The sequence below is a fragment of the Manis pentadactyla genome, chromosome 3, assembly GCF_030020395.1.
Source record: "Manis pentadactyla isolate mManPen7 chromosome 3, mManPen7.hap1, whole genome shotgun sequence".
NCBI classification, from domain to species: domain Eukaryota; kingdom Metazoa; phylum Chordata; class Mammalia; order Pholidota; family Manidae; genus Manis; species Manis pentadactyla.
In genome coordinates, this window is record NC_080021.1 from 38,822,817 (window position 1) to 38,842,116 (window position 19,300).

The 19,300-nt window shown below is 42.2% G+C and overlaps 1 protein-coding gene across 4 annotated transcripts in view; it reads left to right on the top strand.

The window, feature by feature from the left end:
- The window catches only part of NCALD (neurocalcin delta), a 373,180-nt gene that overhangs the window by 337,779 nt on the left and 16,101 nt on the right, over window positions 1–19,300 (top strand). For all 4 annotated transcript variants that reach the window (XM_036876366.2, XM_036876363.2, XM_036876364.2 and 1 more), the window contains one exon: window positions 18,265–18,661. In XM_036876366.2, coding sequence (XP_036732261.1) covers window positions 18,284–18,661 — 378 coding nt within the window. In that variant the 5' untranslated portion in view covers window positions 18,265–18,283. The remainder of the gene's footprint in view (window positions 1–18,264; window positions 18,662–19,300) is intronic.

Genomic DNA, 19,300 nt, shown 5'->3' on the forward strand with positions numbered 1-19,300 from the left:
ATAACACTAATATACAAGCACCCCAACTTGTATTATCATTGCTCTTGGAATACTTGTATTGCACTGGGTAATTTGCATAATACTTCCACATACAGTACCCATTTGGGTCCATACTTTGAAGGCATTATTGTTATGCCCTTTCACACATGCAAAACAGGGGCTTAATAGGTCAAATGAGTTGACCATGGTCACTGAAGTGGTAAATGACAGAATAGGGATTCAAATTCAAACCTAAACCTCAAAGTCCATGTTCATTTCTTACCATCATGCAACCTTGTTGCATGTTAGCATTTCTGAATTTCATCTTTTCATTGGAGACTTGAAGTTTCTCTGAATTTCTGGCTCAGTGACTTTCTCTCTCTGAACCTCAATTTCCTTATCTGTAAAGTGGAAATAATCATAACTAGTTGGCAGAGTTGTTGTGGAGGATGCCAATGTGCTTTGCAAAACTGTAAAGTTTTTGTACAACTGGGGTTTGTTTCTCATTTCCACCTGTCTTTCTTTAAGTGGGATATAGTGCTGCATAAGGAAAAAAGCAGACTTGGAGTCTGTCCCAGCTGGATTCAAGTCTGGCTGCAACACTTACTATCTGACTCATCTCCTAAATCTCAGTACCTTCATCTGTGAAACGGGTGAGTTGTACTTCCCACATGAGGTTGTTACAGGGACTAGGTGAGATAATGTCTTTAAACCATCTAGCACATTGCAGGCATGTGACCAGGAATGACTTGGAAGTGGTCATTAGGCTTGGGGACACTAAGAGACCCTCTGGTGAGTTGGACACTTATCATCTATCAGGTTATTATGATCAAGCCAAATAGCATGAAAAGAACAGACTTAGGGAAACAGGGCCTACCCACTACCCAAACTGTGATATTACTTTGTAGTCTGTCCCCAAAATAGAATGGTTCCAACTGAGTCCCATCTGTAAACGATTCTAAGTAACTAGCCACTCCACAGTGCTTTGATGGACTGCATGTCATATTCCCTGGCTTCAGTATACCTCATTTGTGTGTTGAAAAGACTTGACACAGTATAAGTGTGGCTGTAAAATGGAAAGAAAATATTCTGTTGACTGATTTTCCTACCCTACATTTCAGCATCCAAATTTCAAAGCCCATTTCTCCTTAATTGAAACTACTGTTTGCTAGAGCATTGAGTGAGCGTCACAAGTCTGGATTTATGTGTATTTTGTATAATGAGAGACATAAGCTGAAATGGTGAAGTGGATCTAATTGAAAGAAAATCAATTAAAGTTATTCTGAATCAGTGGTTGGGCATTTATAGTAGAGTTGTTAAGATGTCCTCTTCTACAATTCCTACATTTTATTTTGATCATTTAAGTCAGGACTTCTCAGCCCGGGTGGGAGGCCCACTGATGAGCTGTGAGGGGCCTCCTAGAGCCATGAGCACCCTCCCTCACCATCCCAGGGCTGCATAAATAGTGTCCTCTCCTGTGTATGCTAAGAGATAGAAAAGGCCACGGCACACTGCTCTGTCCTGCCATCACACTAGGAATACGTGGTTAGTGGAAATCCTCACAGGTGGTTTCCTGACTCAGCCTGACCTTAACAATGAAAATATGTGGTAGATAAACTAGTAGTGAAATAGGATCCCTGCTCATCCTGAAACTCCAACCCTAAGATTTTTTAAACCTTGATAGATAGAAACTTAAAAAAAAAATCATTAAAAAATCTGCAAGCTCTATCAATCTTTCTGAAGATGGAAACTTCTGTGTTACTTTGGAGCTATTTCTTTGACTATGAAAAACACCCAAGTGAATTTGAATTATACAGTTGTAAAACCATGATTTTCTTTGGAAACGGAGTTGCTTAAAATACTCTCGTTTCAAGAAGGTGAAATTTGTTTCCTCTGGGATGAGGTGGAGGGGAAGCATACTGTGCTGGCAAGGCAGAACTGGGGTTCCAATCTAGATCTGTCCAGAAAACCCATGCTCCCAGCTGCTCTACTCCATGGCCTCCAGCATGGTGGAAGGAGGATGTCAGAAAGAAGGTAGGATGGAGGGGTGGGGGTGGGACTGGAGCCCTTGAGGAGGATCGTGGGGACCCTGCATGCCAAGAACGGTGGGAGCTGAGAGAGGGAGGAAGGGGAGATGGAAAAAGAGTGATGGTCCAGGGACTGAGTCTTGATCACTCTTGGACCCCTCCACCAACAGACCGTGTTCCCCTTGGAAGTTACAATGGCTACTTTCTCCGAGTTAATGTCATGTGCTCTTGGCATTTCAGTGCTTTTCCACCTTCTCTCAGGGCTTCACTGAGGACACACTCCAAACCACCTCTGTGATTTCCTGTCCAACACCTTGGTCCAAGGGGTCCTTTCCTACTTAATTGTTGTTACTCCGAGTGTTGATGCAGGGATCTTTGTTCGCCCCATCTGCAGCCCCTGCCCAGGAGAAAGGAGCTGATTCCACACAAACCTGGGTCATGAGATTCTATGCCCAAAGCTGCACTGGGAGCTTCATCCTCAGGACATTTTTATAACTCAAATTTTATATCACATCCTCATAAATCCATGAAGACATTGGTTTATTGTCATCCCATTTCTTCTGGCATCTGTGACTAATGAAAACAGCCTCAGAATGTGTAGTGTCACTCATGGCTCAGTGTTTTTGGAGGGAGTCTGAGGAAGGAGGCACAGGAAGGGTTCAGGAGGAAAACATCACTTTCTCTTCGTATTCACCTGTACGTGCCACCCTGTTCCCATGTGACCATAAAGCAACCTTTACGTTTTTTAACAGGTAGGGTTATAGGCAAAATTCCAGCATTCTAATTGCTCCCTAAACCATCCCACAGTGAAAAGAACCCCAACTCTCATTGTTCCCTGTGCGATGTGTTATTGCCATACCCAGATTTTGCTCCTTGAGTAGAGACCACCGTTGACGTGGAACGATAGTCTATCTGGTCTACCAGCTGCCAGTCTCCACTGCCACTCCATCTTATATAATTCTTTGAATCCACTGTAATATCTTCCATGGTCCTGAGGCACCAAACGTATTCTCAGGAAATTCTTGTGAAATAATTCCAAGTGAAATGGGATTTCCTTGAGTGAAGACATTACTCCAAGCTTCTCCTATTACTAGAGTACACAGCTCACAATTTCATCCTCAGAATGGTGTTTGTTCTAGCTTTTTAATCTTATTATTTGATCTATTAGGGATAAATCTAAGCATTTAAAAATACACCTTTTAATGCATATATGATGTCCCTATAATCTAAAGGAAAGAATGGTTTAAACTATATGCATACCACTGTTCAAATTCAGGTTTTCAATTTTTTTTTTTTGGTGGTGGTGGGGTGTTTTACTGGGTAAAAATGAATCCAACTCAGTTTTGATCACCGAAGTGTGTCAATTCTGATGTTTTTACAGTTCTTCTGTGTTCTTGTATTATCACCTTCTGTGTGAATACAATCAAATTCTATTTTTGTATAATTTTCTTATAATGGAAAATGCTGCTCTTAAAGAATCAGATGACTGCCTCAGAGGATTTGAATAATGTGCTTTTATCATTTTATATTTTCTTGCACATCATAATTCATTAATTCAGGGAAAGAGAAGTACTGGCAAATTTGTCTTCACCTTATTCAAATAATGTAGTTACATATAATACAACACTCTTCCTTTATTGCTTTCTCCTTCAATAAAATTACTTGGATATATTTCAGATTTTCATGTGTGTTTTTTTTTGTATTGTTTTTACTGTAATCATTTTTGTTCCAACCCCATCAATTACGTCCATGTTTTACTGAAGAAATAGGCATCTTTGAATCTTTGGGTGTATGATCAATGAGAAAGATTTAGGTTGTCAATTCCAGCCATTTGTAATACGATTATATTGGTGCTTCTGAGTACACATTGTATGCCTGTGGCATAAATTTAAAGTGTTCACTAGTAACACATGATAAATGCACAGCCTTGAAAAATCTCCTCTCCTTAGTTCATCTCTGCAGTCCCACACTGGGTCTGTATATGATGACACCTTAATGAAGCTATGTACTAATAAGCCCTTTGGTGCTGTAAGATTATACGGAAAAGTCTATAGTCATTTTATTCAGGAAAAGGCAGAATGTAATTTTCTTTACAATTTCTTTCAATGAAGTTGGTGTGTTTTGTGGCCCAGCGGCACAGGCACCTTGCAGTGTGTCACTGTGTGTGTGTGCAGGGACACAGAATGCAGGACGCCTCCTCTGCTTGTCCTTGCCACATCAGCAGGGCTTTTGGGCTACCTGACATTGCTCCAGCTGACCCTAACCCCAGCAGTGGCCTACCAGGAAAATGCTATAAGCTTTTTGAACAACTTTGGAGTATTTAGAGCATTTATCTTTCACACCTATTCTACAGTGTCTTTTTATAGTGTTTGCTGTAATGTAAGGACTAGAATAGCTCGATAGAAGTGAACCACTCCTGTTAGATGTTTGAAGGAGTAGGAAAATGTTAAGTGGTTCCTGCTAGGAAGGGGGTGGGTGGGTGTGCAACATAAGTGAGTAAACCAACCCACCCAGGCACACATACTCTGAAAAAGGAGGTGGCTTCCCTAGCTGGACACAGGACCTGTGCGAAGGGTTGTACACCACCTCTTTTAAAGATGATGGGGATCCTTTGCTTGGATTTCTTTGTAGTTTAAGCACTTTTGGATATGTTTTCATCTTCCCTCTTTTTAAAGTAAGCTTCCATTTTTGTTTTCTCTGAACAAGAAATGGAAATATTAACCAGAGTGTAAATAGCTAACCAGGAAGGCTTTTCCTTAAGCACACAAACATACACACATCCTCAAACACTTGGCAACACCCTCCCTAGGCTTTGCTCTGTTTTCCACCTTGAAGCACAGCTGAGAGGACAGAGCACGAAATCTGTGTTCTACTTCTGCCTCTGAAACTTGTCGGCCATGTAACCTTGGGAAAACCCTTAAATCTTCACCCTCAATTTCTTTAACATAGGAGTAATTAATCTTGCCCCTTCCTTTCTCACAATATTTCAAGGACCTGCTGAAATAGCACATGTGAAAGTCCTGTCAACTCACTCAAGAAGAGACTGTGCTTTGTTTCACTTTGCTGCATTGGGCTGCTGGTAAGCATGTCCCGCATACACTTTGAGTTCAGCAAATACTAGTCGCGGTAAGGGTGAGTGGGGTTAAAAGATAAGCTGCATATAATCCAAAAGCAGTGTCCTCTGTTTTACTTAAAACTTTTACTGATCTGGGACTCTCCTGTCCCCTCCTGACGTGAGCCAGGAGCTCTGTCTTTTTGCTTTCTCTCTAAATAAAAGCCTCTGACTTGCTCTCCTAAAAACAAACAAAAAAACAAAAAAACACTTTTACTGATCTGTGTGGTGAAATTAGAAGTAAAGGGAAAATATGTTGAATTAGAACTGAGACCAAATTGAATTTAATAGCCAATTCATTTAATCAGTAGATTTGTATTGAGCAGCTATTATGTGCCAGGCATTGTTTTAGGCACTGAGCTTAGAATAGTGAATAAAACAGAACAAAATCTATGACCTCACACAGCTTCTCTTCTGGTGGGGTATGTGGACAATTAACAATGTAAATTAACAATAAAGTTGATAGACTGTTAGGAGTTGTAAGTGTGAAAGTAGAGGAGGATCAGGAGTTAAATTTTCACTAAGGAGCGAGGGAGGGCATCCCTGAGAAGGTGGTGTTGGAGTAGATCTGAAGGAGGTGAAAAGTGAGCCATGAGGATATGGGGGAGCAGGGGCAGCCGAGGCGGGGGAACAGCATGTGCAAGGCCCTAAGAGCAGAACGCGCCTGGCATGTGTGAGGAAGGAGGCCAGGGAAGCTGAGGCGGAGGGAAAAGCTTGAGGAAGGAAGGAAATACGGTCATAGAGACAACACGATGGTGACGAAGGCACCACCGAGTACTTGATACCCTGCCAGGTTCTGTTGCGTCATCGCATTTGATCCTCACAAAAATCCCAATTTAGAGCTGAGGAAACTGATGCGTGGAGAAGCATAAGTTCCTAAGGCTCGTACGGCTGGCATGTCATGGAGTCAGGATCGGTCCCAGGGCCATCTGACCCCCACACTCACGCACTCAGCCCTGAGCGTCACCCCCTCTCCCGATCAGCCCCCAGTACTGCTGTATTCTGTGGGCCTCTTCTTTTCCTTAGCCAGCTCACACTACTCTGCCATCCACAAAATCCCTTGTGATTATTCTGTTTCCTAGGGAAAACAAAGTAGAAGGAGAAAATCAATACTTAAACCATTCCTCATAAACTTTGGCAATGGACAAAGAAAATATCGTTTCCTCAGCTAGTCATAGTCGAAGGAAAACTCATGAGAGGTCCACAGACAGTATCTCTGGTTACCACCAACTGAACAATAGCCAAGAATATTTGCCAGCCACCTTGCTATTCATCTGCCGCCAGTATGTGTAAACATTGCAGCTGCCCTCCCTCTGCTTCGTGGGATTCTTAGAAGTGACACACACACTGTAATGACATTCATGCGCAATAGGGAAGAGACTTAGCAGAATGGAGCCATCATTTCCCCAGCATCTGTCACACACCAGCGCCTCTTGCTGAGCTGTAGAGAGAAGTACCAAGAAAGCTCTCCAGATATGCGTGGCGCTCACTTGGAAGAGGAGGGAAGTCCACCTGAACACCAAGCACGATTTCAACAGGAAGGGACGGAGAGTCACAACTGTAACATTGACTATTGGGAAACACCTCAATGTTTACAAAGGGTCTTGTGTTTGTTCTCTCAAAAGCTCCATTCAGTGGCCTTTGTGGGCACCAGAGTGGCAATAAAAATGCACGTGCAAGTTCAGGGCAGAGTGAGGAATTCGTATTCCATGGTGTTGGGCATGACCTTGAAGGGCCCGGGTACCAGGATATGGGGTTTAGTCTTTAATCTGTTTGTCAGTAGGGAACAGGGAAGATTTCTGATAAGCAGCATGTGATCAGATCGTCTTAAAGCTGGAGAGCGGTCAATATTTCTGAGTTCAGGTGGGAGACGGTGAAACGGGATTAAGAAATGGCAGCAGTAATTGGAGATAAAGTTGAGAGAAGGATTTCCCTATGGCTGTTTTGTTTTGTTTTTTAATAATGATGAATGGAGGGTTTTATTTAAAACAAGTTTATTCCTCTTTTTTGTCTCTGATAGTCTTATGAAAAGCTGGTTTTAAAAATGCAATAAAACAACTGAGAATGTTTTCTTCCCTCAGGTAAGGAAGAATTTATTCAGTAATTGTTGCTATCCTGTTTTTAGTGATATCCAATTCATTCTGAAAATACCATTCTTGTCCAGCCCAGGCCCTGGGAACGTGTTACAAGTCCTCCTTACAGGGTCAGCCTCCCAGAGCCGATGGCAGATTAGTCGTGGGACTTCTCTGAGCCTGCTCTGATTCTGGAGAGATCAAAGAAGCAGTGTCTTGCTCTCCACCAGCTGCTTCTCTAATGGACCTCTTTGCTTCGTTTCAGATTGGAAGAGTGACTTCCAAGCAGGAAAAACACTCAGCCAGGGATCTGGCAGGAATCCTCTCTGGGTGCAAACCCATAAGTGTCTTCCCAGCTGGCAAGCGGTCCCAAGGGGCATGCAGGCTGGAAACCAACAGTGGTTCTCTCCCTTCCTCCCTCCCTCCTTCCTTCCTTCCTTCCTTCCTTCCTTCCTTCCTTCCTTCCTTCCTTCCTTCCTTCCTTCCTTCCTTCCTCCCTCCCTCCCTCCCTCCTTCCTTCCTTCCTTCCTTCTTCCCTCCTTCCTTCCTTCCTTTCCTTTCCTTCCTTCTTTCCCTTCCTTCCTTTCCTTCCTTTCCTTCCTTCCTTCCTTCCTTCCTTCCTTCCTTCCTTCCTTCCTTCCTTCCTTTCTTCCTTTCCTTCCTTCCTTCCTTCCTTCCTTCCTTCCTTCCTTCCCTTCCTTCCTTCCTTCCCTTCCCTCCTTCCTTCCCTTCCCTCCTTCCTTCCCTTCCTTCCTTCCTTCCCTTCCTTTGTTCCTTCCTTCCTTCATCTCTTTCTTGCTCTTTTACTTCCTAATTCTCCTTAAAGCAAGGGGGAGAGTGTTTCCACACCTGGAAGGCTTGTCTTTGTAAAAACACATTAAACTGAACCCTGATTTCGTTCAGAGTATTAGTTGATGGTTATTGAGCACTTGTGAGATGCCAGACGTGATGCTGAAGTTTTCCCATCACTGGGATTCCTTTTTTTCATTTAGTCCTCCAGACAGTCCTGTAGAGAGGTGGTATTCTGCCTATTTTACTGTAGAAGAGTGAGAGGTCAAATGACTTTCCCAAGGTCACATAATACAGTATGATAAGGACTTCAGTTTAGTTCCTCTGCTACCAAGTCCAGCTCTCCTTCCACACACCTTGCTGGAGGACACAAAAGGTGCAAGAGGTTAAGAGAAGTTACTTCATAGTCTCTTCTTGTTAGCCAATTAATGGACTTCTCTCTTATCCGTATGTTTGATGGACAAATGGTAATATTTCAGCTATGTTGGCCACGATAGGGAGCGATCAGTCTGTACCTTCCAACAACAGAAGCAGCCATTCAACATGGAAAGTAATCCAGCCAGGCATGTGGAGGGGCTGGGGGTGTGGAGGGTGGTTCTGATCCTACCCTCCGGACCGCAAGCCACATGACTTGTCATGACTGTTAGCTTCCCTAAGCCCCTGGTCCTTGGAGTAAAACAAAGTATAATTTCCCTCTCACCAACTCATGAAATTGTGAAAATAAAATATTAATGAAAGTGGTCTGAGCTGCAACCAGAATCCCAGATTCCCTCCCTTTCCTATCTCATGTAGGATACTATTTTTATAAGAATATCCATTCGAAGCCAGGAAACAGTAGATGTTAAAAACATGTTTGCTGAGTAAATAAGAAAAGAATTATGAACTATTCTTGGACTCTGTAGAAGTGCTTGTATCAATTAACTAAATGCATTTGTGGCCCCCAAGGGATGTCTAAAAACAGGGACTTAAGTTCTTCTTGTACCTCCAGCTGCTAGTTAAGTGATGAGGCCTGGATCCCCTTAGCTGGTCTATTTGTCCTTCTCAGTCTGTGATGGCTCACTAGCCTGCTGTATGGTTTTATCAAAACCCAAGGTAGGAATTCCTGACTATTAAATGAAAGGATATTTATTATCTCCAGCTAAGCAGACATTTACTGGAGTCAGAACTCCACGGAAGTCAGCATGTCAGGTCTTAGCCATAGAGGACTGCTGAGGGCCCCCAGAGCTCCTGCTTCTTCTCACTGCAGCTGGCAGTGGCCTGGCATCTGGCCCTGAGGTAGCCCAATGGGCAGCTCTGATGCAGTGATCTGATGGCCACGTGGTCTGATGTTGAGGCAATATGTGCATTTCATCTGAAGCCCTGGACTTTAGTCACTCCAGCCATTTCTATTTTTAGGGCAGCTTTGTACTTTCTGCAGGCCTGGAAGGTGGCCATTTAGTATGGTTCCTGTCCACTTACCTGAGGGCACTTTAAGTATGCAGTGAAGTTCCCCTCCAACTGCCAGCCATCTAGGAAGCAGTGGTGGGGAGCCACCATTCACTAGACTTGAAATAGCAAGGAAAAGAGTGTACTGAAAAGTCAGGAGGAGAGTATCATGCAACAGAGGATTTAGAGTGCTGTTTAGGTAAAATACCTGTGGAAGCAGAAATGAGACAGGGGACATTTACATGCTTACAGTAGTGCCCTCTCTCAAGAGCCCGGTGGGTGTGCCCTCCCTGGGGCTAGAAATAGCAAATGCTGACCTCACATGTTTGTGCCTGTAACACAAGCCGACAGAGTGGTAGTGGGAATTCCAAATCCAATTCCAATTCCAATTCAATTCTAACCCTAGCTGGTATGTAAACTCTTACAAAATGCATGGTTAGGTTGCACAGGCTCTACAGGAAAATGGCTTGTTGGAGAATTTGTAAGGGAAGGTCTAGCGATCATAGTACTTGAAAAAAACATCAAGAAACTCTTTGCAGTAAATGCTGCCCAAGGAATCCAGGAACCATGACTAAGGTAGATGCTGAGGGAGTAAAATAAAAGTAGCATCAACCTAAATGTCCATCAAGAGAGATTAAATACATTTCATGCAATGGAATATCGAAAGGCTGTAAGCCTTATGTTACTACCCATTATCAGTTACTTAATTCAATGCTTGGCATAAGGTCAGTACTTACTACTGTCTGTTGAATCTATTAATCAATGAAAATTCAGCAATTAAAAAATATGAGATACATATGTATGTGTAACATGGAAGAATATCCACAGTATGTTGTTAAGTGAAAATGGATAGGATAGTATGATCCTTTTTATGGTTGGAGTATGCAGATTTCACATTTATGCATTTCAATGCCTAAGAGGATCTACATGGATAAAACTGTTTATGGTGGTTATCTTCCATGGAGTGATATTGGATTGCAGTGAGGCTGTTCATATTCTAATTTCTATATTCCATTATTATTTGTATTTTTTACAATAATGATGTATTACTTTGAAAATTAGCAAAAAATGATTATGTCCATTTTGGGGAGAAGGGGAGTGAGTTCTTGTTAATATTCTATTCTAATTCTACCAGAAATTCATGTTTTATTGGCAGTAATATGGCTATACTTTATTTTTATAGAAAATAAATCTTGAACAAGAGCCCAAGGCCAGACCCTGTGCAGTCTGAAATGTAGTCTGTAGAACAAGAGCCCAGATATTTCAGAGACTGTAAGCCCCGCTCACTGTGAGAAGATTGGATGGATTTCCTGGGCTTTATTTCACAGCATGGGGAAGGCAGGAGGAAGAGCAAATTGGTTTCTAGTGAGCCCCCTGCTCATTATATATTTTGTACCCATTCAATTCTCATCTCAAACCCTGTCACCTCTCTGCAAGAGGAGCAAGTGCCAGGAGGAGTCACAGGTGTGACCACATGTCTATTCTCCTGGGGAAGAAGATCTCTCTGCTAGCAGTAGCATGGTAACAATACTTCAGGCAACGTCAGCAAAGCCATTTCTGTGATCCAAGTGAGGCTGCAGGAAATAGGTCTGGCTTCCCTACATCAGCTGGTATTACCAGAGGCCAGAGCAGAGAACATTCTGTGGTCAAGATAAAACTATGTCGAATTGTTATATGACTTAAATTCCCCCTCTTTAATATTTTAATTTTTTCCCTTTCTGTACCACTTTTCTTAATTTTCCCACTAAATATAAATATGTCCATTTATACAAATGATCTCCTTTTAAACTTCCACTAAGAGCCAAGTTCCAATGAGGAGAAATTTTTGTAACCATGTGCTCTTCAGGTTTTTATTTAGTCAATTTTTTTTTTCAGTGAGAACCAGGGGCAAATGGCCTAGAAATGAATTTGCTAGATCGTAACCACCTATAAAATTGAGATGGGTAAAATAGCTGGTGTCCAACTCATGGAAAATGAACACTTGCTCCCACTCATCTGTGACTTTTATGATTTCCTTTCTTACACATTAAGAACATTTTTCTAGTTATATTTTCATAATTTCGATCTTGAATTGGTTGAAAATTCAAAAAGCAACTCTTAGAGGACAAGGTTACATGTCCCAGTAGGCAAACATTTTAATTAACCTGGGCCCTTTCTGAAATCATTGTAGATTCTGTGTTCCTTGTTAGAGCTAAACTTGACGTTAGCTGTTAGTGTCTTGTCAATTCCATTTTAGGAGACCTAGGCGCGGTTTGCTCTGAGACTTCTCTTCCTAAACTAACCAGACTGTCCCAGGTAAGTTATGGACTTTTCCCTGGAAAATCTAACTCTAGGCTCTAAGGAATTAACTCATGGAGTTTGGGGAACCTTATGAGTAATCACAGAAACGAAATACTGCAGATCTTTCTCTCCACACATACAAAATAAAATATATGTACAAAAAATAAAGAAAAAAAAGAAAGGAGTACATACATTCCGAAAGATGGTTTTCACTACTTGCCATTTCCTTTCTCTGTGGCATCATTTTTAGGAGCAATTCCTTTTTTTTTCTTCATTTTAAATGGAAAGTTAACATCATATTTTAGATTCCTGGTCATGGCTCTTTGCTGGTGGTTTGGTGTCTTCTCTTTGTGTATATTTTTTCTTTCTCATCTGTGGTCAGTATTACCCCAGATTTATTTTTTGGATCCTGGGAGACTGGATGTGACCCAAAATAAGTTGGGAAGTTTCACATTGCCCATCTCAGAGTAAACTACTGAATAACAGAAGGCTGATGCTTAACAGAACAGGTGTGCATTTCACTTAATGAACAGCAAAAAATCAGTACAGATTCAGCAAAAATGAATGTATGATATATATATAAATTTATACATAAATATTTATATAATCATAAGATCATAAAAGAAATACATAAGATATATATTTATAAATATATTTATTAAATATGTGTTCATGTACTATATATCATACATTTTAATATATATAAAGGGTTGAGGAGATAGTTGCTATTTGAAAGTATTCTTCGAGAACCTGAAGCAAAGACCCTGAAGAGGTAAAGATGGGGGATGCAGGAGGCCAGGGGACCTGGGGCGCAGGGTGGAGAGATCAGTCGGAGGTGGCTGGGGGGCCCGCTCACACAAAGCCATGTGGGTCAAAGGTGGGAGTGTGGATTTTATTCTAATTGTGTTAGAAAGCCCTCGTAGCCCTTTAAGCAGAGGCATGACATAGTCTGTTCTGTGTTTTAAAGGGTCATTCTGAGTGGCTGAGTGGAGTAGATGGCGCTGGGCTAGGGAGAGTCAGGACATGAGGGGGTGTGCCTCTGTGGAGCAGGGTGCCTCAGGTGCCTGGGAAGGGGCGATGGGAGTTTGGGCTGAGGTGGAGCCGTGCGGACAGTGAGGAATAAATGGATTGGAGTCGGGCTTTGCAGACTGAATCAACCATGCGTGCTGCGTGAGGGAACGTGAAAGGGCCCGCCGTCAAGTCGTAGGGTTTGGAGGGAGCAGTGGGGTAGCAGATGGTGCCAGGGGCAGGTCGGGGTAGGGAGCAGGGCCCAAGGCTCAGCAGGGAAACCAGGAGCTCTGGTTCTTATTGATCTGCTGTACTGACCACTTCCAGTGGGCCACCCTGAGCTGGCACAAAGGACACAAAGATGAAGAGGACATGGTTTGGGCCTCCTTGGGTTCTCCTACCCCCTTGCAGGCCAGTCCTTCTCTACTAGTTCCTTCTCTTCTCCAGAATCTAAATGTCAGAGTGATAGAGTCTCAGTCCTTTTCCCCTTTCTTGTTTACCACACCCACTACCCTGGTGCTCTCATCCAGTCTTTGGCTATAAATCCTGTCTATATACTGATGACTCCCAAATTTATATGGCTGCCCTGGACCGCTTCCGCTAACTTTAGCCTTACATATCTAGCTGCCTGCTTGACATCTCCAGTTGGGTGTATAATGGGCATCTTAGCATTAATACATGCCCAGCTGCCCACTGACACCCATGCCCCCTCTCTCACCCCAAAGTCCTGCTTCTCCTGCATTTTTCCCATTCCAGGAAATGTCAATTTCATCCTTACTGTTGCTCAAGCTCAAGCCTTGGAGTTGTGCTGGACTATTCTCTTTTCTTCACACATCTGAACCATCAGCGCATCCTGTTGGCTCTCCCCTCAAGCTGTGTCCAGAATCCAACCACTTCTCGCCTCTTCTGCTGGTGTCAGCCTGGTTCCAGCCACCATCAGTCCTTGCCTGGTGCGCTGACCCCTCCCCACTCTGCCCTTACCTTCCTTACTTCCTCTCAGCCAAGCAGCCGGAGTAAGCCTGTTAGGATATAAATCACTCCTACCACTTATCTTTGAAAAACGCTGCAGTGGCTCTGTCTCTCTCAAGGGAAGGCCGAAGTCCTTATGGTCACCTCCAAGTCCCACCTCACCTGGCCCTCCTTATGATTCTGACCTCACCTCCTTCACCTCCTCAGTCCCTTGGCCCTCGCCATACCCTTGAATACACGAACACACTCCCCATCTAGACCTTCTCATTCACTGTTTTCTCTGCCTGGACTAATTCTCCCCCCAGTTATCTCCATGGCTATCTCCTTCTCCTCTGGTCTTTTTCAAATGCCACTTTGTTAGCGGGAGCTTCCCTTCCTTCTTTAAAATTTCAACACACAGACACCCACTCCTCACATTCCCCACACCCCTTCCTTCTTTACTTTTTTCCATGGAATCTCCATCTAATGGTTCACTTATTTACCTTATAAATTGTGTGTCTCATGCCACTAGACTATAAGCTCCATGAAAATTGGGGTTGTGGCTGTTTGTTCCCTGCTTAATCCCCAGTGCCTTGAGCCAGGCCTCACTCCTAGTAGACACTTAGCACATATTTGTGTAATCAATGAATTCTGAAAGGAGATTGTCTTTCGTACTTTTTATGGAACAGTTGTCTTAATTTCTACATGAGCTTTGATGGAGCTCGTCGGATGTAGTAGTAAAACCAGTGGACAGCCAAGTACAAATGGAGCTTCCCATTTGGCTCGTTCACTCACAAGCTGTGTGACTTGGGACAAGTTGCTTAGCCTCTCTGAGTTTTCATTTCTTCACTTATAAAATGGAGAAAGCTGCCCTGCGTATCACTCAGGGTTGCCGTGAAGGTTCAACGTATGAAGGGCCATCAGGGAAAAGGTGCAGTTTTCATTTAACATGGCATCTGGTCCTGACTTAATGCCAGAGCTTTACGTATATGACTGTCTTATTTGATTCTTACATCAAGTCACTGAGATGTGAACTCATACTACTGAGTCATTTTATAGATGAGCAAACTGAGGTGCCCCAGAAAGTTAAGTGAATAACCCAAGAGCTAGGCAACAGTAAAGCCGGGATTTGAACCCAACCATTTTTATTCAAAAGACTAAACTTTTCTTCATTATGTTCTCCTGGCACAAAATAAATATTGTAATGACTGAATGGAGTAATGAAAAGGATGTGACCTCATGTGCAACTTTTGTCTCCCAACTGTTTTTTTCCAGGACCTTTAATTAATGTAGCATTTCCCTGTTGTAATTTTGTTTCCCCTCTTCAGCTGCAACAGGCAGAAATTACTGTCTTGCAAAAAAAAAAAAAAACGGTGTTCTCAGGCATTCCTCTATCTCTCCTTCCCCAAGGAAGGAAACTATTGTATGTCTCCTGAGATTTTTGTTGTACCGTCTAGGTCCAGATGGTTTTCTCAAGTTCAGACAACATACTTAAAGTATTTGTAGTTATCTTCTGAAACAAATTCTAGACGAAATTGCAAACATTCACTTCCCAAATGACTTATTCCATGCTCTTTTGCCTTGTTATGTGTGTTATGGCCTTTCTGAGCTAATGAATTTGTAAATGTGGCTTAATTGCTGTTTACTGAAAAATAGCTGCACACACATCAGTCTCAGCGGGAGACTTAGCCCAAATGTTGAGGCAATTTGTTTCTAGTGCAAAAACAGCTAATAAATGGAGAAGAGCTTTTGAAATATTGGGAAAGGAACTTAAGTTTGGTTTTGAAGAAACAGAGCTTTATATATCCATGGAAATAAATCATTTGTTAAGAGGGTAGGTTTAAATATCAATGTGGCATTTTTCCCAAGGCTAAGCACACACCGATTTGCACAGAACCAAAGTGTAATAATCATGATCTGATTGAACCCCACAGAGAAGAGCATACACTCCAAAGAAATCCCCAAAAAGAAAGCTCAAAATTACTTATAAATTCCGTAAAACATTTCAGAGCTCTGGAATTATGTATTACCTCATGTTCCTAAATTCTTGCCTCAGGCAAATTGCCAACTTAGCAACTACATGAGAGTTTTAAAATTCTAATAAAAACCAGCCTCTCTGACATTGCATTTTTTCCTCCAGAAAAAAGGAAAGGGACACGAGGGAAGTGAAAGTTATTGGAAGGTCCAATTCATCAATTCCATTCGTGCCCCATTTGGAGTTGTGGTTTAATTTTGCTCTTGCATAAAGTGGTGTTTACCCGATTTCAGAGGGACCTCTGCAAGTAAGTTCCCTGCAGCTGTTGGTTCTGCTAATAGGAAGGGTCTCTGTTCCGCTACCCTTCAGGGGATGCCTGCCTCGGGGCAGGAGTGGGGCCCCTGCTGCCTCCCTGGCAGAACTCAGAAAACAAAATCAATCAGCTTGGCAATTATTAAGGACTGTTCATTGTTTCCTGAACCATAGCTATAATGAAAGAGGTTTGAGCAGTGTAAGATGCAAATGCTGCCCTCTAGGCATTTATTTTTAGTGGAGGCAACAAGCAGATATACCAGCAGTTCAGCATAAGAGATCCCAAGGGTGGAGACTGAGGGAAATGGGTGAAGGTGGTCAACAGACGCAAACTTCTAGTTACGAGATCAGTCCTGGGGATGTAATGTACAGCATGAGGACTACAGCTCTGGATAATTGTATTGTATATTTGAAAGTTGCTAAGAGAGTAGATCTTAAAATTCTCATCACAAGGAAAAAAACTATGTGAGGTGATGGATGTTAACTTATTGTGGATCATTTTGCAGGATATACATATATTAGGTCATTATGTTGTATACCTTAAAATTATATAATTTTATATGTCAATTATATTTCAATAAAATTGGGAAAAAAGAGATCCCAAGACCAAGTCTTAACTAGATAGCTTTAGTGTGCCAAATAGTCTTGAACGCCATGACCTCATCTTTGCAGTAGAAGGACTCTTTTTCTAAGAAGATTTTTCCATATTTTCATGTTGAAATTATTTATCTATCAGTCATTCCTTTGTTCATTAAGTCACCAAATGTTATTTGTTGTGGACTCTAGAGAAACAAAACAACCTCAAAAGAGAATCTATTTCAAGGGGCTGACCCTGCAGTGGCAGGGGGACAGACATTAATAAATAAATGCCCTGAAGTAAAAGTCACAAAAATAATTGGGAATCACGATTAAGATTGGGATGTGTTCTCTCTCATATATTCTATAATTTTTCAAGCCTTACTTTAAGGATTTTTCCCCTGTAGGAAAAATGTAAGTGCAGAGGCCCTTTATGAGAGGGGTTTATCCTGACCATGTTTTAATAGGACTTTGAAAATAGAAACTAAGCTCAGTTATCACCTCCTCCAAGAAGGCTTCCTGGAGAGCACCTGTGCCCCCTTTTGGCTTGGGTGTCCTTTCTATGTACTCTCACTGCACCACGTCCATTCCCCTGGTTCCATGTATTGAATATCTATTGCATTGTCCCCTTACTGCCACCATAAACCCTGTACATACACAACTAAATGCCCTTTAAGGAGGAGGGGCCACAACTTACTCTTCTTTGCATTCTCAGCTCCAGAAACATGCCTGGTACAGGGAGTTCGATTAAGTTGAAATCTGTGTGAATGGGAAGATGACAATTACAGGATTTTTCTTACCTAATAAGTTGCCTTTATTTCCCACACTATGTTAAGTTTAAGAAAAGGTAACAAAAGAATGTATTTTCTTGTTTTTTGAAATGTAATTATATTAAAATACATATTACTAGCATATTTAAATAAGTATGCACATAAAAAAATCTAGGACACAAACCAAAATGCTAGGTGTAGTTATCTCTAAGAGTTAAGATTTGAAATGATGCTGACTTTTTCTTTACACATCACTATGTTGTTTTGCTATTTTACTAGAGATGTGTGCTAGTGTTATGATAAGAATATTAATTTATTATATTTTAAAAAGGAAAGTTTGGCCTATTCCATAAGCCACAATCATAAGACAGAAACAACTTTATGAAGCATCATCTTTACCATCTAAACCTAATGCTGACAATAATTTGACTGTGAGTTGAAATAACTGAAGTAGCCTTGTAGCTTTTAATGGTATAAGATGGGTTTCTATTTTCCTTACTCATGTCTGTGTTTATAATACTCAGAAGGTACCAAATCGACACTTTCTTGGAAATATTCTAGCAATAAAACATGGTAAATTATGTCTTTTGCTCTCCCTTCTTCCTCTCCTTAAATTCTCCTTGCTGTATTAGGAATTACTTGGATTGGGTGTTAGAAAGCCTGTCTTCTTAAAGCCAGGCTAGACCTCTTGCAAATAGATAGGCGGAACTAAGTAACCAATTTCCCTCTCTCTCTTTCATTATGAATGTCTTATTTTCAGTTTGTCTTTGTATAAAAGAAATTCCAGTTTTCTGGTCAGTGATATTTCTGCTCTGCAGCTTCTACCTGCCTTCTATTTTTTTTTGACTGACCACAGTTTGGGAAAACCTAGACAGCGTTACTGGAGTAAAATAGAGTTTATTTCCTTTTCTCAAAGGAACCATCACAAATTGTAAAATGTGCCTCTAAAGAATGGGTCTAAAAACTTGCACGTATTCTTTTCTGCCTACAGCTAAACCCTTGCTGCCAGGATGGGGAAACAGAACAGCAAGCTGCGCCCTGAGGTCATGCAGGACCTGCTGGAGAGCACAGACTTTACAGAGCACGAGATCCAGGAATGGTATAAAGGCTTCTTGAGAGACTGCCCCAGTGGACATTTGTCAATGGAAGAATTTAAGAAAATATACGGGAACTTTTTCCCTTATGGGGATGCTTCCAAATTTGCAGAACATGTCTTCCGCACCTTCGACGCCAATGGAGATGGGACAATAGACTTTAGAGAATTCATCATAGCCCTGAGTGTAACATCGAGGGGGAAGCTGGAGCAGAAGCTGAAGTGGGCCTTCAGCATGTATGACCTGGATGGAAATGGCTACATCAGCAAGGCCGAAATGCTAGAGATTGTGCAGGTACGTAGCCCTAGCCCTTTACGAAGAGGAGAGTGTGAGTCACAAGGAAGAAGCGGAAGGTGTATGGTTCAGCGTAATGTAGGGGCTGCAAACTGGAGGCCCACCTGGACATTGATTTGGCTTACCCAGCACTTTTGACAACGTTGAACGAGTATTACAGAACAGGGAGGTGGCACACAAACATACAGAACAGGGAGGTGGCACATAACGTGCAAATGGGTCTGCATCTCTTGAAAATTCAGGAGATCTGGCAACACTGAGCCCGCATTCTGGCCTGGCATAAATCACCTGGTGCTTCCTGGTGATCCCCACCCTGCCAGTGGACGCACACTCTCCAGCTGACCATGCTAACTATAGCCACTGCCTCTACTCATTGCAGCAATATGTCTGACCTGGCCTGGGGCTTATGTCCCCTGGAGGGGTATTTAATGATCAAACTCTCACCTGGGTTCAAACCCTGCCCTTTCAGTCACTCCCTCAGTGACTTAGACCAAGTCAGTTTACCTAAGGGAGCCTCAGTGTCCTCATCTGTAAAATGCAACTACTGGTGGTCCCCACCCATCAATGTGGGGTTATTTTAAGATTAGGTGTGACTCCATGTCCTCTGCTCAGCAGAGTGCCTGCCATACAGAAGAGCCC